The sequence below is a fragment of the Anguilla rostrata genome, chromosome 8, assembly GCF_018555375.3.
Source record: "Anguilla rostrata isolate EN2019 chromosome 8, ASM1855537v3, whole genome shotgun sequence".
In the NCBI taxonomy this organism is placed as follows: domain Eukaryota; kingdom Metazoa; phylum Chordata; class Actinopteri; order Anguilliformes; family Anguillidae; genus Anguilla; species Anguilla rostrata.
Window position 1 is genome coordinate 57,157,935 of NC_057940.1, and position 21,368 is coordinate 57,179,302.

The 21,368-nt window shown below is 51.0% G+C and overlaps 1 protein-coding gene across 1 annotated transcript in view; it reads right to left on the minus strand.

Moving 5' to 3' along the window:
- Nucleotides 1-21,368, minus strand: part of top2b (DNA topoisomerase II beta) — a 31,500-nt gene that overhangs the window by 6,141 nt on the left and 3,991 nt on the right. The window contains 24 exon segments of the mRNA XM_064349267.1: nt 1,035-1,230; nt 1,446-1,646; nt 2,059-2,193; nt 3,494-3,725; nt 4,677-4,821; nt 6,478-6,515; nt 6,701-6,788; nt 7,262-7,376; nt 8,898-8,990; nt 9,322-9,431; nt 10,450-10,555; nt 10,649-10,759; nt 10,968-11,093; nt 11,804-11,961; nt 12,084-12,222; nt 12,421-12,558; nt 12,984-13,085; nt 13,780-13,953; nt 14,037-14,249; nt 16,246-16,343; nt 16,776-16,921; nt 18,059-18,122; nt 19,163-19,253; nt 20,086-20,280. Coding sequence (XP_064205337.1) covers nt 1,035-1,230; nt 1,446-1,646; nt 2,059-2,193; nt 3,494-3,725; nt 4,677-4,821; nt 6,478-6,515; nt 6,701-6,788; nt 7,262-7,376; nt 8,898-8,990; nt 9,322-9,431; nt 10,450-10,555; nt 10,649-10,759; nt 10,968-11,093; nt 11,804-11,961; nt 12,084-12,222; nt 12,421-12,558; nt 12,984-13,085; nt 13,780-13,953; nt 14,037-14,249; nt 16,246-16,343; nt 16,776-16,921; nt 18,059-18,122; nt 19,163-19,253; nt 20,086-20,280 — 3,214 coding nt within the window.

Sequence of the window (21,368 nt, forward strand, 5' to 3'; positions counted from 1 at the left end):
AACCTAAACTACCCAACCTACAACCCAACCTAACCCAACCCCTACAACTAACTAACCTAACCCAACCCTAACAACCTACTAACCACCCAACCACAACCTAACCTAACCCCAACTGTCACAACCTAACCTAACCCACGCTACAACACTAACCTAACCCAACGGCCACAACACCTACCCAACTGTCAACACCTAACCTAACCCCAACCCTACAACCTAACCTAACCCAACCACCAACTAACTAACCCCACCCCTAAACACCTAACCCCAACCACCAACTAACCTAACCCCAACCGCCACAACCTAACCAACCCCAACCCCTACAACCTAACTACCACGCCACAACTACACCCAACCCCTACAACCTACCTAACCCAATCGCCACAACCTAACCTAACCCAACCATCACAACTAACCTAACCCATCGCACACACCTACCAAACCTACAACCTAACCTAACCCCAACCCCTACAACCTAACCCCAACCCCTACAACCTAACCTAACCCCAACCCCTACAACCTAACCTAACCCCAACCCATACAACCTAACCTAACCCCAACCGCCACAACCTAACCAACCCAACCCTACAACCTAACCGAACCCCTACACCTAACCTAACCCCAAACCCTACAACCTACAACCACCCTACAACCTATCTAACCCAACGCCACAACCTAACCTAACCCCAACCCATACAACCTAACTAACCCAACCCTACAACTAACCTAACCCCAACCTAAACTAACCAATGCACAACCTAACCTAACCCCAACCCCTACAACCTAATCTAACCCCAACCGCCACAACCTAACCTAACCCAAACCGCCACAACCTAACCCTAACTCCCACTGCTTTACACAACAAAACTCTCCGCAACATAACCTAACCCTAACTGCCACAGCCTAACCTAACCCTAACCCCAACAGATTAACACTACAAAACTCCCACACATTTACACAGCAAAACTTAACAGTTAATATCAGACCCAGGCCTAAATAAATGAAACCGTATTTGAGGGATAAATATTAATAATTACCGATAGAAATCTTGCCGTCAATCTTCTCCAGCACAAACCGCGCCTGATTAGACAGTTTGGCTGACTCCGCCCCCAGCATGCCGACCAGCCAATCCTTCCTCAGCTTGTAGTAGTGGAGGCGGAGCTCAAAGAACTCCTTGAGAATGTCATTGACGGATGCATAGCGCTTTAGACAGCCCATGTGATCAAAGAGCACCTTCAGAGAGAAGGGAAACCTCATTACACGCACGCACACACACGCATATCCATACACACACACACACCCATATATGCATGTACTCACACACGCACGCATGCATATACACGCACACGCGCACAAAGGTGAGTGACAGGTCACAGGCTCCAGGTGCGTGGCAGGTTACAGGTGTAAGGTGAGTGACAGGCTCCAGGTGAGCGGCAGGTAGCACTTGCCATAGAGTGGCAGGTGAGGCTGGACTGCAGCTTGAAGACTTTGTGCAGGCCAGCAGCCTCGGCTTCGCGGAGCTTCTCCTCACTCATTCGCACCAGGAACTTGACGGTGGAGTCGGTGTGGTACTCCTTATAGTCACTGATGAGCACCGGGGTCTTATCCGTCCCCTGCAGCATGGGCTCCAGCACTGACTCCTTATAAGCCTGCAAAGCCACGTTCAGTACAGTGTTCAGTACTCAACACGCTGCGATTATATCAGTACAGCGTTCAGTACAGCATACAGCATGCAGTACAGCACTCAGTACTCAACACACTGCCTGGACATGTAGTGGAGGCAGAAACACTGGGAGTATTCAAGGCCTGGCTTGATACAGTGTTAGATACTATCTTGCTTATAGGTAAACTAAGCCTTAAGTACAGTTTAGTGGTAGGAATGGAGGAGCAGTGTTGGGCTGAATGGCCTGTTCTCGTCTTACATTATGTTCTGTTATGTTATGTTTGGGTGTGTGTATGTGTGTGTGTGTGTGTGTGTGTGTGTGTGTGTGCGTGTGCGTGTGTTCGGGTGTGTGTATGTGTATGTGTGTGTGTGTGTTTGGGTGTGTGTGTTTGGCGTACCTGGGTCCAGGTGCGGACGGGCAGTTCTGTTATCTCGATGGTGTTCTTGTCCAGAACAGACACCTCCCCGCTCACCATGTACTGGTTCTGCCCCAGCTCGTGGATCACGCCCCGGAAGTTCTTGTAGCTGGGGAGCTTCGTGAGGACAGGAAAAGAGGAAACGCACTTAATATGCATCAGCGTATCAGCGTTAAAAACAGGAAACGTACTTAATTTACACTGAGCTCAGGCCAAAGCCCCTGGGTTCATAGTCTGGCAGCCTTAAGCCCAGTTCAGGCCAAAGAGCCGCGACACGATGAAACCATTTTAGAGTCGCAGAGAGGAGGTGCAGCAGTGTGCACGGCCCTCTCAGAGCGCCCGACGCAGAGAGGAGGTGCAGCAGTGTGCACGGCCCTCTCAGAGCGCCTGACGCAGAGAGGAGGTGCAGCAGTGTGCACGGCCCTCTCAGAGCGCCTGACGCAGAGAGGAGGTGCAGCAGTGTGCACGGCCCTCTCAGAGCGCCCGACGCAGAGAGGAGGTGCGGCAGTGTGCACGGCCCTCTCAGAGCGCCCGACGCAGAGAGGAGGTGCAGCAGTGTGCACGGCCCTCTCAGAGCGCCCGACGCAGAGAGGAGGTGCAGCAGTGTGCATGGCCCTCTCAGAGCGCCCGACGCAGAGAGGAGGTGCAGCAGTGTGCACGGCCCTCTCAGGTCGATCCCCTCGCTGCCAGACAATCAGCTGCTCGCAACAATTCGCTGCCTGCGCCCAATTCAGCTCGCCTCGACACAATCAGCTCGCCTCGCACAAATTCGCTGCCTGCACCATCAGCTCGCCTGCGCACAATCAGCTGCCTGGCACAATCAGCTCGCCTCGCACAAATTCAGCCGCCCACACAATCAGCGCTGCCACACATTCAGCTCGCCTGGCACACATTCAGCTCGCCTGCCACATCAGCTGCTGCGCACACAATTCAGCTGCTGGTCTGCAATTCACTCGCCTCCACATCGCTCGCCTGCGCACACAATTCAGCTCGCCTGCGCACACAATTCAGCTCGCCTGCGCACACAATTCAGCTCGCCTGCGCACACAATTCAGCTCGCCTGCACACACAATTCAGCTCGCCTGCGCACACAATTCAGCTCGTCCAATAGCAGGCGGACCGTTTTAGAGCCAAGAGGTGAAACTTTGGTCTGAAATGGGTTTTAAGTAGTATGTGACAAACATGGAGGTATGTTGTATGTGCAAATTCAATTCAGCCAGCCCGAGTTCACTAGCCACCAGAAGGTCTGAATCACCTGTGCAGTGGTTCGGTATGACTTAGCTAGCCACTGCAGCTCACTAGAAACCAGCTGGATGAAATATTCAACCCAAAATAAAACCCAGAAGTAATGAATATTATCCGTTAACTCTATTTCTTTTTTAGGGTGGTGCTAAGAGGAGCAGGTGTGGAGCGGTACCATGGGCAGCGGGTCCTGCTGCTCCAGCATGCGGTTGATGTTGTTGACGATCTCGCGCGGGTCGTAGTTGGGGATCTTGCAGGCCCAGCCGGTGCCGATGCCCTCGGCCCCGTTCACCAGCACCATGGGGATGATGGGAATGTACCACTCCGGCTCCACCTTCTGGTTGTCGTCGTACAGGAACTTGAGCAGATTTGAGTCCACCGCCGGGAAGAGCAGCTTGGCTAGGGGACTGTGGGGAGGGGGGGGGGGGTGATGGGGGGTGATTGGGGGTTGATTGGGGTTGGGGGGGTGATGCAGGGTGGGGGGGGTACGTCGGGACGGCCGTTAGAGCTAGGGTTTCTGTGGGCCTGTGGAGTTACTTCAATGGGCTGGTACTGAGATTTGTATCCCTCTGGTGACAGTGGGTGGAAGTGGTGGCGTAACACTACGTAATGCAAGTGGAGTGTTGCCATGATTACCATGAGGCACAAGTGTATACGCTGTTGGGGTGTTACCTGAGCTCGGTGATGGTGTAACAGATGAGCACAGGTGCGTACGATGTGTTACCTGAGCACAGTAAAGATGCACAGGTGTGTAAGGTGAGTTACCTGAGCACAGAAAAAAATGCACAGGTGTATGAGGTGTGTTACCTGAGCACAGTAAGGATGTACAGGTGTGTTACCTGAACACAGGGGTGTAAGGTGAGTTATCTGAGCAGAGTAAAGATGCACAGGTATGGTGTTTCTGAGACAGTAAGTGTAGGTGTAAGGTTACTACACGTGTGAAGGGTATTTAGCACAGTAAAATGCAGTGTGAAGTGAGTCCTGGCACAGTGAGGTGCACAGGTGCGTAAGGTGAATAAACTGAGCACAGTAGAGGTGCACAGGTGTGTAAAGTGTGTTACCTGAGCACAGTAGAGGTGCACAGGTGTGTAAGGTGAGTAAACTGAGCACAGTAGAGGTGCACAGGTGTGTAAGGTGAGTTACCTGAGCACAGGTGTGTAAGGTGTGTTTCCTGAGCACAGTAGAGGTGCACAGGTGTGTAAGGTGAGTTACCTAAGCAAAATAAAGGTGCACAGGTGTGTAAGGTGTGTTTCCTGAGCACAGTAGAGGTGCACAGGTGTGTAAGGTGAGTTACCTGAGCAAAATAAAGGTGCACAGGTGTGTAAGGTGTGTTACCTGAGCACAGGTGTGTGAGTTACCTGAGCATAGTGAAAATGTAACGGGGGCTGGCAGCATCTTTGCCCCCGTTGATGCGGGTGCCGAACTGGCCGAGTGGCTGCAGGATGTTGACGTTGTTGCTGCCCACAAAGTTCTGTGCCAGGTTCACGATGGTCATCATCAGTGCTTGCTGCAGCACACAGACTGAGAGTCACAGACTGAACCGCGCGTGGGGCAGGAGGGACAGGGCATCTGACATGCAGGGACCACCACAACAAACTACTACTGCTACTGTTACTATGACTACCGCTACTGTTACTGCTACTGTTACTATGACTACTGCTACTGTTACTATGATACTGCTACTGTTACTATGACTACTGCTACTGTTAATATGATTACTGCTACTACTGTTACTATGACTACTACTACTGCTACTGTTACTATGACTACCGCTACTGCTACTGTTACTGTTACTATGACTACTGCTACTGTTACTATGACTACCGCTACTGCTACTGTTACTATGACTACTGCTACTGTTACTATGACTACTACTACTGCTACTGTTACTATGACTACTGCTACTGTTACTATGATTACTGCTACTACTGTTACTATGACTACTACTACTTACGTACTATGACTACCGCTACTGCTACTGTTACTATGACTAACTACTGCTACTGTTACATATGATTACTCTACTGTACTGCAGTACTGTTACTATGACTACTGACTACTGCTACTGTTACTATGACTACCGCTACTGCATGCTACTATGCTACTGCTACTTTACTATGACTACGCTACTGTACTTCTACTGTTATATGACTACGCTGCTACTATTACTATCCTACGCTACTGTTACTATGATTACTGCTACTACTGTTACTATGACTACGCTACTGTTACATACTACTACTGTTACTTGATTACTTACTACGTACTAGACTACTGTATGTACTATGACTAATACGGCATACGCTACTATGACTATGCAACGTACTATGACTACACTTTTCTACTGTACTGATTATATAATTTATACTTTACAGCTTACCTACTGTACTATACTTATACTGTATGTTAATACACTTGCTAAGTTACAATGTCATGCTACCTACTGTACGGTAATTGAACCTACTGCTACAGTTCACTATGACTTACACACTGCTACTGTTACTATGACTACTGCTACTATTACTATGACTACCGCTACTGCTACTGTTACTGTTACTATGACTACTACTACTGCTACTGTTACTATGACTACCGCTACTGCTACTGTTACTGTTACTATGACTACTACTACTGCTACTGTTACTATGACTACTGCTACTGTTACTATGACTACAACTACTGTTACTGTTACTATGACTACTACTACTGTTACTGCTACTGTTACTATGACTACTACTACTGTTACTGCTGCTACTGTTACTGTGACTACTACTGTTACTACTACTACTGTACTAACTATGTTACTCCTACTGTTACTGCTACTACTACTACTGTTACTATGATTACTACTACCACTACTGTTACTATGAGAGCCACTACTGCTACTATGACTATTACTACAGTTACTATAACTACTACTACTGCTGCTGTTACTGCTACTGCTGTTACTACTACTACTACTGTTACCATGACTACTACTGTTACTACTACTACTATTACTACTGCTATGACTACTATTGTTACTGCTACCACTATTACTATGACTACTATTACTGCTACCATTACTGCTACTGCTACCACGACTACTACTACTACTACTGTTACTGCTACATATTTACTATAACATAATGACTAGAATATACTACATTAATATAATACTACACTCTGCTGTTATGTACGCTGACATACTACTGCCACTGTCCATGGACTCTACTGTTCTACTACACTATTACTACTGCCGCTATATGTTCTGCTCCACTATTACTAGACTATATACTGCTACCATTCTGCTACTGCTCCCGACTACACTCACTACTGCTCACATTATACACATAAAATAACAAATCATCAAATAGATATAACACATCCCGTGATGGACGACATCTCTGCCACTGATCGCACTGGGCACTCACTCCGCTATCTTCTCTTCAGACAGGTGAACAGCACCTTCCTCTGGCCCGGCTTCATCCCTGCACACGCCACATTATCAATCACAAAGGGACACGCAGCATCATCATAAAGGGACACGCAGCATCATCACAAAGGGACAGACCACATCATCACATCACAAAGGGACACGCAGAATCATCACAAAGGGACACGCCCGCATCATCCAAGGCACACAAGACCCCACAGGACAGGCACATCACAAGGGACATGCCATCCAAGGCACCACACAAAGGACAGCCACATACATCAAAAGGACACGCGCTCATCTAAGACGCAGCTCATCAAAGGACAGGCACAGTCATAAAGGACAGGCCATCACCAGGGGACACGCCACATCATCACAAAGGGACAGGCCACATCATCATCAGGGGACATGCCACATCACCACCAGGGGACAGGCCACATCACAAATGGACAGGCCACATCATCACAAAGGGATCGATAACGGCTTGTGCGCTCATGACATCATAAGAAGGGGGCAGGAGATACACACCATCGACGAGAGAGGGGATGGAGCGCTCGTTGTCGGAGTTGGAGAAGAGGATGAGCTCTTTGTTAATGAAGTCGTTGTAGGACAGGTGCCGCGTCTGTGTGCCGTACAGGAATTGCTGCAACAAGAACCACAGGAGGATCAGTCTCTAAACTACTCAACCTACAGGAGGATCAGTCTCTAATCTACTGAACCCACAGGAGGATCAGTCTCTAAACTACTGAACCCACAGGAGGATCAGTCTCTAATCTACTGAACCCACAGGAGGATCAGTCTATAAACTACTGAACCCACAGGAGGATCAGTCTATAAACTACTGAACCCACAGGAGGATCAGTCTATAAACTACTGAACCCACAGGAGGATCAGTCTCTAAACTACTGAACCCACAGGAGGATCAGTCTCTAAACTACTGAACCTACAGGAGGATCAATCTCTAATCTACTGAACCCACAGGAGGATCAGTCTCTAATCTACTGAACTCACAGGAGGATCAGTCTATAAATTACTGAACCCACAAGAGAATCAGTCTATAAACTACTGAACCCCCAAGAGGATCAGTCTATAAACTACTGAACCCCCAAGAGGATCAGTCTATAAACTACCGAACCCACAGGAGGATCAGTCTCTAATCTACTGAACTCACAGGAGGATCAGTCTATAAACTACTGAACCCACAGGAGGATCAGTCTATAAACTACCGAACCCAGGAGGATCAGTCTCTAATCTACTGAACTCACAGGAGGATCAGTCTATAAACTACTGAACCCACAGGAGGATCGTTCAAAACTCTGCAAAACCCCCAAAGAGGATCCGTCTATAAACCTACCGAAACCCACAGGAGGATCAGTTTATCTACTGAACCCCCCGGAGGCTCAACTCTAATCTCTGAACCCAGAAGAGGATCAGTCTCTAATCTACTGAACTCACAGGAGGATCAGTCTATAAATTACTGAACCCACAAGAGAATCAGTCTATAAACTACTGAACCCCCAAGAGGATCAGTCTATAAACTACTGAACCCACAGGAGGATCAGTCTATAAATTACTGAACCCACAGGAGAATCAGTCTATAAACTACTGAACCCCCAAGAGGATCAGTCTATAAACTACTGAACCCACAGGAGGATTAGTCTCTAAACTACTGAACCCACAGGAGGATCAGTCTATAAATTACTGAACCCACAGGAGAATCAGTCTATAAACTACTGAACCCCCAAGAGGATCAGTCTATAAACTACTGAACCCACAGGAGGATTAGTCTCTAAACTACTGAACCCACAGGAGGATTAGTCTCTAAACTACTGAACCCACAGGAGGATTAGTCTCTAAACTACTGAACCCCCAAGAGGATCATTCTCAAAACTACTGAACCCACAGGAGGATCAGTCTCTAAACTACTGAACCCACAGGAGGATCAATCTCTAAACTACTGAACCCACCGGAGGATCGGTCCATAATCTACTGAACCCACAGGAGGATCAGTCTCTAAACTACTGAACCCACAGGAAAGCCTGTCCAAACCTGTTGCTTAAAACTACAACTCCCATAATTAAGAGGAACGCAGCTCACTGAACCCATGGTTCATGCCACACACAGAACACACATGCAGCTGTTTTGAGTGTTTCTGGGGTCGCACCTCCGGCAGGCCGTGTAACCGGCGCTGTCTCCTGTCCTCCATGAAGTTAGTGAGCCACTCCTTCCTGTCATCCGTCTTCTTTTTACTGAAGGCCTGGAGAGAGAGCGAGAGAGAGAGATAAGGGGGGGAGGAAGAGAGAGGAAGGGACAGACAGAGACGGGGGGGAGAGAGGGAGGGAGAGAAAGAGGGAGAGGGAACTTTGACTTGCCGTCTGGGTTACAGACAGACTAAGCCAAGCTGTCACAAGTCGCCCTGTTTTGACACCTATGTTATTTATATTTATTTTATTATTTTAAATACCCATTTTCAAAGCAGTAAGATTAAACTTCAGCCCCCAAATCCATGCATAAGCTGCCCCGAGTTTTGTGAGTGTGAGGGTGAGACAGGAAGTGAGGCGGGAGGCAGGAAGTGAGGCGGCGCTAACCAGGGTGATGGCAGCGTCGTCCTCCGTGCCCATGTAGCGGAACATGATGCGGTGTTTCTCCATGTCCGCAAAGTACTCCTTCGCCTCTTTGCTTGTGCTCGTACCCAAACCTGGAACACACGCACGAGCACACACACACAGACACACGCACACGTGCCACAACACACACGACACTACACACGCCAGCACGTCAAAACATCAGTGACCACAACAACGCACACGTCCACACACAGACACACGCACACGTCCACATACAGACACAGACACACACGCACACGTGCACACACAGACACACGCACACGTGCACACACAGACACACGCACGAGCACACACACACAGACACACGCACACGTGCACACACAGACACAGACACACACGCACACGTGCACACACAGACACACGCACACGTCCACATACACACACGCACACACACAGACACACACGCACACGTGCACACACAGACACACGCACACGTCACATACAGACAGAACACACGCACACGCACACACAGACCACAGCACACGTCCACACCAGTGCCACACACACGACACACACAGCACACACGTGCACACACAGACACGACCACGCACACGTGCACAGCACACACACACACACACTCACGACAACACCAGCACGACACACGCACGTGCCACATGACACGCACACGTGCACTCAGACACACGCACACGTGACAGACACACAACACAGACACGCACATGCACACACGATGCACACAACAGTACACCACATGCACGCACACGTGCACATACAGACACACACACGCACGCACACGTGCACATACATGCACGCGCGCACACACACACACACACCACAATGGTCCATCATTCCAAATAATATTGCACATGTATAGCTGTGTTATTAATATGTGCTTGTACATAAACACACACACAATTTCCATGTTTATTACATGGAAGCATTTCATTTTGTGTAAAGTTGGTGGTATATTGAAGTGCCAAATAAATTAGATTGAAAGGGGGAGAGTGAGCAGGAGGGGAGTCAGAGAGAGAGAGGGAGGATGGAGAGAAAGAAACAGGGTGAAGGGATAGAGAGAAAGAAAGGTGGTGGAGGGATGATAGAAATAAAGGGGGGCATGGTGACTGTACAGACCTTTGTAGTACTTAATGTGCCAGGTTTTGTAATTTTCCGTCTGTTTCTTCCACTCGTCGAACTCTGGAATGCTGTAGAAGGACAGCTCCTGCTTGTTCTTACTGGCCTGGAAACAGGACAAGCCATCACACTCAAACCCCGCCCCCTAAACCTCAGGCCACACCCTACACCAGTAGCCCCATCCCCTGCCGCTGGTTACCTTGACGATGGGAGTGATGAACTCCTCCAGGAAGGTGTGTTTGAGCAGGGACGGCCAGTTGTGATGGAAGAAGTTGATGAGCAGACCCTTAATGTGGGAGCCATCCTGGTCCTGAGGGGGAAGGGGAGGGGGGGGGGGGACAGGACAGCCAGGATGACTCCTCAGGTATAGACAACAGAGAGGAACTCCACCAATCATGTGTGTTGGTAATAAAACTGCAGCTGTGATTTGTGGACACATTCTGGGTTCTTCCTGGAAATTTACACTAGGATCCAGGCATTATCCAATGAAAACCATCAGACACACACGCGCACAGTACCTGATCGGTCATGATCATGATCTTTCCGTAGCGTAGCGAGCGAAGGGATTCTGGGTCCTCATAGCTTTTCTTGTACTGCAAGCCCACAATCTTGATGATGTTGTTGATCTCTGAGTTCTCCATAATCTGCAGGGAGAGTCAATAAGACTCAGATCTAACACACACACACTCTCACACACTCACACACACTCACTCACACACACTCTCTCACACACACTCTCTCACACACACACATTCACACACACACACTCCTCTCTCAGTCACACACACACACACACACACACACTCCTCTCTCAGTCACACACACACACACACACACACTCCTCTCTCAGCACACACACACACACACACACACTCCTCTCTCAGTCACACACACACACACACACACACACACTCCTCTCTCAGTCACACACACACACACACACAACACCACACACACACACACTCCTCTCTCAGTCACACACACACACACACACACACACTCCTCTCTCAGTCACACACACACACACTCTCTCTCTCATCACACACACCACACCACACTCCTCTCTCAGTCACACACACACACAATCCTCTCTCAGTCACACCACAACACACACACAACACACACACACACACACACACACACACACACACACACACACACTCCTCTCTCAGTCACACACACACACACACACTCCTCTCTCAGTCACACACACACACACACACACACACTCCTCTCTCAGTCACACACACACACACACACACACTCCTCTCTCAGTCACACACACACACACACACACTCCTCTCTCAGTCACACACACACACACACACACACACACACTCACACACACACTCGCCTGTTTGTGGGAGGCCTCTCGGACGTTGAGGATTTTCCCGCGGAGGGGGAACACCCCGTATCGGTCCCTGCCAATCACCCCGAGCCCCGAAACAGCCAGCGACTTAGCGGAGTCCCCCTCCGTCAGGATCAGCGTGCAGTCTGAGGAGTGCTTCCCACCTGAGAGAGGCAGGGGAGTGCACACAGGTGAGGACTCACAGGTGAGACAGCACAGGTAAGGCTGCACAGGTAAGAACACACTGGCGAGGCTGCACAGGTAAGGAGACACAGGCGAGTCTCACCGGCGTCGTTGGCGTCGTCCAGCTTGGGGATGCCCTTGATCTTGCTGTACTTGACGGAGGAGCACTTTTTGTTGAGCTGAGTCTGAGCCTTGAACTTGACCCAGTTCAGAATGCTCTCCACAATGCCGCAGTTCGTCGCCTGTACACAAGGGGGCGACAAAAACCACCAATTACTTTCCTCAATGTCTAAGCCAAAGGTGACCGACCCAGGTCTTAAACCCAAGAAACCAGGTGAGGTGAGTTACCTGTGTAATCAGCTGCTTTAATTGACCAATTAAATGCCCAGTGACGACCAAACCCAGCAGAACCAGGACCAGGTTCAGCTGCGCTCACTCACCGCGCGTATGAACTTATCGGAGAGCGGACACTTGGAGCCGAAGCACTTGGTCTGGAGCGTCATGTTCTCCTTGGTCTGGGAGTCGAAGGTGGGGTTCTCGATCAGGGCGTTCACAAACACCCAGATGTGGTTCTTCACCTGGGAGGGAGCAGAGGTGCACGTTTACTTTATGGCACAGGCACTCAAAAAACACAAAAAACACGCCCAGCTAAACATAGACTGAAACGCCTCCATCAAAACCCCACTTCTGCTGATCGTACAGTAAAATGTGGAAGCACAGTGTTAATGCAATGGACTCGTCTGCTTTGCCTGAGCACCATCCCTCGCCACCGGGGGGCAGTGTAGCATAGGGCTGAGGGAACTGGGCTCTGAGGTTGCAGGTTCAATCCCCAGATGGGGATATAGCTACTTAACCTGAATTGCTTCAGTAAAATATCCAGCTGTATAAATGCATGAAAGGCACTCTTGATAAACAGCGTCTGATGAAAGTCGGTGTAAATCTGAGTTAAGGAAGGGATTCTGTGTTAATTGTGACTTTGTCAAAGCTGACTTTGATCTCTGACCTGGAAGGGTTTGACCGTCACGCCTGCCTTGTTCTTCTTCTTGACCACTTCGATCAGCTTGGCCACGATCTGGTCCACCACGTAGTCAATGTGCCTGCCGCCCTGGAGATGGGAAATCGTTACCAGTGTCACAGGCGTTACCGTTACCAAGGTTACAGACTAAAAATAAAAATACAAACCAGCTAGGGCACAGGGGGTGATGGGCATGAGAGGTCCTGCAGTTACTTTGGCGGAGGGAATGCTGGATCTGGGGGTAGGCGGTGCAGGGAGGCGGTTGTCGCGGTTACCGTGATGGTAGGGATACTGGGTTTAGGGGTAGGTGGGACAGGGATGCGGTTGTCGCGGTTACCGTGATGGTAGGGACGCTGGGTTTAGGGGTAGGTGGGGCAGGGATGTGGTTGTCGCGGTTACCTAGGTGGTGGGGACACTGGGTTTGCGGTAGGGGCGCAGGGATGCAGTTGCCGCAGGGATGCAGTTGCCGCGGTTACCTTGGTGCTGGCGATGCTGGGTTTTGGGGTAGGAGGCACAGGGATGCATTTGCCGCAGTTACCTTGGTGGTGGCGATGCTGGGTTTTGGGGTAGGGGGCGCAGGGATGCAGCTGCCGCGGTTACCTTAGTGGTGGCGATGCTGGGTTTGGGGTAGGTGGTGCATGGATGCGGTTGCTGTGGTTACTGTAGTGGTGGCGATGCTGGGTTTGGGGGTAGGGGGCGCAGGGATGCGGTTGCCGGGGTTACTTTGGTGGTGGCGATGTTGGGTACGGGGTAGGAGGCACAGGGATGTGGTTGCCAGGGTTACCTTGGTGGTGGCGATGCTGTTGACGAAGCTGATCTGTTGGAAGCCCTTCTCGCTCAGCGTCAGGCACACCTCCCAGCGCTCGTTCACCGCCTCGTTCACCACCTTCAGCACCACGCCCGTCTCGTCCAGCTTGTCCTTCACGTACAGGTCCACGTAGCTGCGGAAGCCGGTTACCTGCAGGGGGCGCCGGGGGTCAGTCACCAGAGTACAAAGCACCGCAGCGCTCCGACAGAGAGCCGAACGGGCGACAGGCCTACCGGAAGCTTCTTCCCGTTGAGCATGACCTTGACCCCCCGGCAGGACCCTGCCACATCGTAGGCCCTCCGCGTCAGCAGGGCCAGGATGTCCTTATCCAGCTTCTCCATGTTGAACTTGGACAGGTCGGGTTGGAAGGTCACGCAGGTGAAGTCTTCACCATCAAAGAACTTTATCCTGGGCTCACTGGTCTTAGTCATGTTATTCTGCCAGGTCTGAGAGAGGGAAAGAGGGATGGGGAGTGAGAGAGAGGGAGAAGGACAGAGAGAAAAAAAGAAAGAGGGAGAGAGACAGAAAGAGAAAAGGGGGAGAAGAGTAAAAAGAAAAGGACAAAGCAAGAGGGACAACAGGAAAGAAAAGGAGTAGAGGGAGGAAAAAATACCAGAAACCAGGTGGATTTAGTGGACATTGTGCTTCTCACTCAGGCAAGTAAATGAACCCTATCATGGGTTGAGTATCGCTGCTCCTGAAGCCATAAACCCTCCTGTGCAGCCGGGACACCCATTAAATTAGCAGTCAGTCTGAAGCTGGCCGTTAGCACGGCGGGCTAATCGTACCGCCTGTTCCGGGGGCTTTGGCCGTTAGCACGGCGGGCTAATCGTACCGCCTGTTCCGGGGGCTTTGGCCGTTAGCACGGCGGGCTAATCGTACCGCCTGTTCCGGGGGCTTTGGCGTTAGCACAGCGGGCTAATCGTACCGCCTGTTCCGGGGGCTTTGGCCGTTAGCACAGCGGGCTAATCGTACCGCCTGTTCCGGGGGCTTTGGCCGTTAGCACAGCGGGCTAATCGTACCGCCTGTTCCGGGGGCTTTGGCCGTTAGCACGGCGGGCTAATCGTACCGCCTGTTCCGGGGGCTTTGGCCGTTAGCACAGCGGGCTAATCGTACCGCCTGTTCCGGGGGCTTTGGCCGTTAGCACGGCGGGCTAATCGTACCGCCTGTTCCGGGGGCTTTGGCCGTTAGCACGGCGGGCTAATCGTACCGCCTGTTCCGGGGGCTTTGGGCGTTAGCACGGCGGGCTAATCGTACCGCCTGTTCCAGGGGCTTTGGCCGTTAGCACAGCGGGCTAATCGTACCGCCTGTTCCAGGGGCTTTGGCCGTTAGCACGGCGGGCTAATCGTACCGCCTGTTCCAGGGGCTTTGGGCGTTAGCACGGCGGGCTAATCGTACCGCCTGTTCCGGGGGCTTTGGGCGTTAGCACAGCGGGCTAATCGTACCGCCTGTTCCGGGGGCTTTGGGCGTTAGCACGGCAGGCTAATCGTACCGCCTGTTCCGGGGGCTTTGGGCGTTAGCACAGCGGGCTAATCGTACCGCCTGTTCCGGGGGCTTTGGGCGTTAGCACAGCGGGCTAATCGTACCGCCTGTTCCAGGGGCTTTGGCCGTTAGCACAGCGGGCTAATCGTACCGCCTGTTCCAGGGGCTTTGGGCGTTAGCATGGCGGGCTAATCGTACCGCCTGTTCCGGGGGCTTTGGCCGTTAGCACGGCGGGCTAATCGTACCGCCTGTTCCGGGGGCTTTGGCCGTTAGCACGGCGGGCTAATCGTACCGCCTGTTCCAGGGGCTTTGGCCGTTAGCACAGCGGGCTAATCGTACCGCCTGTTCCGGGGGCTTTGGCCGTTAGCACAGCGGGCTAATCGTACCGCCTGTTCCGGGGGCTTTGGCCGTTAGCACAGCGGGCTAATCGTACCGCCTGTTCCGGGGGCTTTGGCCGTTAGCACGGCGGGCTAATCGTACCGCCTGTTCCGGGGCTTTGGCCGTTAGCACGGCGGGCTATCGTACCGCCTGTTCCGGGGCTTTGGGCGTTAGCACGGCGGGCTAATCGTACCGCCTGTTCCAGGGGCTTTGGCCGTTAGCACAGCGGGCTAATCGTACCGCCTGTTCCGGGGGCTTTGGCCGTTAGCACAGCGGGCTAATCGTACCGCCTGTTCCGGGGGCTTTGGCCGTTAGCACGGCGGGCTAATCGTACCGCCTGTTCCGGGGAACGGTTGCCGTAGAGGGAGAATCGAACCCAGGAGCCGACCTGACCCCCCGTGTGACCCCAAAAACCTAGCCGAGGTGATAAGAAACCAGGAGGCGGGACTCTTACCTTACAGGTCAGGCGTCACTGTCCCTAGAGGGGTCGGGATGGCGCATTAACACACAACACTACCCATGTGGTCACAGAACGGACAATAGGGAAACGGGCGTGTGAAATTTTGGGGCAGGACTCCGTACCTGTTTGAAGCTGTGTTTGTACTCTTTGCACGCCGTTTCCACGGTGAATTTTGTACTGAAGATATTGCAGAGTTTAGCACCATAACCATTCCTACCGCCTGAAACAGGGACAGAAAGGAAACGCAAGACCGTTAAAAACAGCTCCTCACCTGAAGAACCTCCACTTCAAACATTCACACAGACTGGCGCTATTACTCAGCTAAGCTACTACAGTCGCTAAACCAAACGAACGATCAATTCACGGCTACAAGCAGAGACAGCCCAACATGTCTTCCTAGATTATTTCAGAATTACTGAACTCAAATACGACAGATTCACAGATTACAGCTATGACCCGGCGAGCCCGGTACAGCAGCCAAGCCGAGCCGAGCCAGACCGAGCTGAGCCAAGCCAGACCGAGCCGGACCGAGCTGAGCCGAGCCGGACCAAGCTGAGCCAGACCAAGCCGAGCTGAGCCGAGCTGGACCAAGCTGAGCCGGACCGAGCCGAGCCGAGCTGGACCAAGCTGGACTGGGCCGAGCGCCACTCGCCTGTGACCTTCTTCTCGTCGTCGTCGTAGTTGCTGGAGGTGAGCAGGTGCCCGAAAATGAGAGCGGGGACGTACATCTTCTCCTCTTTGTGTTCCACCACCGGGATGCCCTTCCCGTTGTTCCAGATAGTGATGGTGTTTGACTCGCTGGCGAGATACAAAGCAGATAAAACAAAACAATAAGTCCGTCTATCTCCATCTCCATCAAACGTGACATCTATCCATCCATTATCTATACCCGCTTATCCTGAGCAGGGTCACAGAGGGTGCTGGAGCCTATCCCAGCATGCATTGGGCGAGAGGCAGGAATACACCCTGGACAGGCCGCCAATCTATCGCAGGGCACACCCACCATTCACTCACACACTCATACATACGGGCAATTCAGAGCCTGCATTACGGCTGGGCGATATATCGCAGTGATAATTATCACGTGCAATAACGGTCGTCGCCACCGTGTGGCGTATCACCTTTCTTTTGTCTTCTTCTTTTCAATTATACCTGAAGCGTTACTAAACAGCTAAAGAGGCTGTGTAAAATGCTTCCGGAGAAAAACATAACCGCTGTTACCTACTGGGTGTTGACAGTTAAGACAGCCAATCAGCAGCAAGGTCGCACAGCTTCCGTGTGATCATGTGATGTGTTTCTGCCAATCGCGCGGAAGCTGCAAGGCCTTGCTGGCTGTCTTACGGTCAAGCGATAGGTGACTTTTTTTTCCGGAAAGCGTTTCACACGGCCTCCAAAAGCGTGGTTGTTTGCCATCGCATCACGTATATAATTAATATTAGTGAAAAAGACAAAAAGAAAGGCGGTACACCACACGGTGGCGATGACCGTTACTGCACGCGATAATTGTCACTGTGATATACTGCCCAGCCCTAGTCTGCATGTCTTTGGACTGTGAGAGGAAACCGGAGTACCCGGAGGAAACCCATGTAGACACGGGGAGAACATGCAAATCCCATACAAAAAGGCCAAGGCCGGGATTCGAACCATCTTTCATCATCATTATTATCATCGTTATACATTTGTATTATACCTAATTATTTTAGTGAGGGATTACAAGTGGAGACGGGAAAGGGTGGGTCATCAATGAATTTAACCAATCGCAAGGCTTAGCTGCCGAGAGCAACATGCACCGATTGGTTTGTGTGAACGAGCGATTGCTGGCGCACAGAAGCCCCGCCCACTGTGACTGATGCCTCGTACTTCCCACCTCTGTTACTACGGTAACCCCCGAAACCCCAGCAGAGCCCCCGGGGGGGTGGTCCGGGAGACACTCACGGGTCGACGGTGATCTTTATACACGACATGTTCTTGTCCCGCTGTTTGTTATCAGCCGCGTTCACTGTGTGGGAGAGAGGAGAGAGAGCCGCTCGATCAATACCTCCAATCAATCAACCAATCAATCAATCCATCCATCCATCCATCCAATGATCAGTGCTCATGTACACAGCCAATTACAATCCCCAGTGCACACTTTCATGAGAGGGGGGGTGGCATTGGGAAATGATTTCTTAACCCTTTAAGGGGGCAATACAAGCTGTTATCTCAACACACAGCAGACAGGTAAGCCAAACAGGTAGCACATTACATAGGTAACCCACGAAACATACACATGAGGTTTTTGCAGGAAGTCATTTTCATAAAAAAAAGTCCCAGGGGAAGGGGGAAATGCTTAGGGCTTTCCCAAAACCCGAATCTCTAAACCTCAAATCCTGAACTGGACCAGCTCAAAATATTTGGGCACCACTGTTCCAAACCACATTTCAGACAATGTATTTCTTTCTTCCTTTTAAAATAAGTTTTTTTTGGGACAGAGGTGGCAGTGCTGGAGAATTCAGTGCCACCACTAAAATAGAATCACTTTCTTAGTGTGTTTTGCTTGGTCAGAGCCAACAGGCCAAGCAGATTAAAGCAAAAGATGTCAGAACCCTCCTCCCCCCACACCCCCGTACACCTGGGAACCAAATCACGGCCAAAACCAGTGCCAGGCGTTAAAGACACTGTATCTTCATTCAATAAGGGAGCTTACTGGTGTTTACTACAGGCATTTAAGACTTTGTTGGCACTTTGAATGCGACTTCTTGGTGGAAAATTTCTGACTTTGCAAGGACCGGCCTAACGCACTGTTACTCTCCTGCCACCAGCAGAGCTGCGCAGCCACAGCACCAGCTGCAGCCACCTGCGCAGACAGAGCGCAGCCACCTGATTGGCTAGAGAAGGAGTCGATAATAGCTAATGAGGAGAGGGAGGGGCTAGAAAATTAAACAGATTGAACAGATTGGCCGTCCCATGAACCGCCCCCAGAACACGCCCCCCAGAACCGCCCCCAGAACACGCCCCCAGAACCGCCACCATGAACCGCCCCCAGAACACGCCTCTTACCCAGGATCTCATCAAAGATCTTGTAGAGCCCAGGGACGTAGGTGATCTCCCGCTGGTTCATCCCCACGTCTTCATCAAAAACCCACATTTGCTGAAGAAGAAAAAAAAACAGAACAAAAAAACCAAACACGTAAACTCAGAGTTGAGGATCAGAATTAATTAAATAACCGCTTCTCTTAGAGAACTCGGAAAAGGCTATGTCTTTATGTCCAAGCACCAGGTCCCTCAGGATATATACGGTTATCATTTATGTGATAAATTACAAGCAAAACTCCAGGGTATGACAAATCAAACCTCATTGCATATTCATAACCTTCCTTTCAGGCCCCACAAATGATGACCGTTTCTCACAGATGCATCTCAAGCATATTTCATAATGTTGCTGGGAAGCCCTTTATCAGAGGGGAAATATTCAAACAGTGTAAATGAGTGGAATGCATCTCTGTTAGACACACAGAGCTGCAGTGTGTGTCTGTGTGTGTGTGTGTGAGAGAGAGTGTGTGTGTGTGTGTGTGTGGTTGTGTGTGCATGTGTGTGTGTGTATATGTGTGTGTGTGTGTGTGTGTGAGTGCGCGCGCGTGTGTGAGAGTGTATGTGTGTGTGTGTGTGTGTGTGTGTGTGTGTGGTTCTGTGTGTGTGTGTGTGTGTGTGTGTGTGTGGTCTGTGTGTGTGTGTGTGTGTGTGTATATGTGTGTGTGTGTGAGTGCGCGCGCTGTGTGTGAGAGTGTATGTGTGTGTGTGTGTGTGTGGTTCTGTGTGTGTGTGTTTGTGTGAGAGTGTGTGTGTGTGGTTCTGTGTGTGTGTGTGTGTTTGTGTGAGAGTGTGTGTGCATTTGCGCGTATACAGTGAGAGGAGTTAAGGTTTAACCTCCACGCTGCCGTGAGCTCATAACTACAGTGTGCGTTTCAGTGCAGGTGACTCACCTGGGTGACAGGCTGGACAGAGCCCACGTAGGTGTCGGGACGGAGCAGGATGTGCTCCAGCGGGGTCTTCTTCTGATACACGCGCTCCACGGACATCTTCTTGGAGCCGTCCTTCCGGGCCGCCTCGCCCTTCCCTCCCTCGGACCGCCCGTTGGCCTCCTCCTTTCGGGCCGCATTGTTCTTATCAAAGAGGGTCTGTCATTAGACACACCGGCACAACCGCGTTACCAGGGCAGAGAGCAATGTCCCCACAGTGCTGCTAAAAGCAGACTGAGAAACACACCACGTGCTTCTGCTGTGTGTGTGTGTGTGTGTGTGAGCGTGTGTATGTGAGAGCATGTGTGTGTGTGAGAGCATGTGTGTGTGTGTGTGTGTGTGAGCGTGTGTGTGAGTGTGTGTGGCATGTGTGTATGTGTGTGTGAGCCTGTGTGTATGTGAGAGCATGTGCGTGTGTGTAAGCATGTGTGTGTGTGTGAGCATGTGTGTGTGTGTGTGTGTGTGTGAGCGTGTGTATGTGAGAGCATGTGTGTGTGTGAGAGCATGTGTGTGTGTGTGTGTGTGTGAGCATGTGTTTATGTGTGTGTGAGCGTGTGTGTATGTGAGAGCATGTGCGTGTGTGTAAGCATGTGTGTGTGTGTGAGCATGTGTGTGTGTGTGCGCGCGCGCGTGTGTGTGTGTGTGTGTGTGAGCGTGTGTGTGTGAGCATGTGCGTGTGTGTGTGTGAGCATGTGTGTATGTGTGTGTGAGCATGTGTGTATGTGAGAGCATGTGCGTGTGTGTGTGTAAGCATGTGTGTGTGTGCGTGTGTGTGTGTGAGCGTGTGTGTGTGAGAGCATGTGCATGTGTGTGTGTGTGTGCACACGCGCGTGTGTGTGAGAGCATGTGCGTGTGTGTGAGCATGTGTGTGTGTGTGTGTGTGTCTGAGCGTGCGCGTGTGTATGTGAGAGCATGTGCGTGTGTGTGTAAGCATGTGTGTGTGTGAGCATGTGTGTATGTGTGTGTGTGTGTGTAAGCATGTGTGTGTGTGTGCGCGTGTGTGTGAGCATGTGTGTGTGCGTGTGTGTGAGCATGTGTGTGTGCGTGTGTGTGAGCATGTGTGTATGTGTGTGTGAGCGTGTGTATGTGAGAGCATGTGTGTGTGTGTGTGTCTGAGCATGTGTGTGTGAGCATGTGTGTGTGTGAGCGTGTGTGTGTCAGCATGTGTGTGTGCATGTGGAGGGGCTGTGATTAAAATTTGTCTTTAGTATTTTGAAAATTCAAATCACTATTTTGCTCACAAAAAA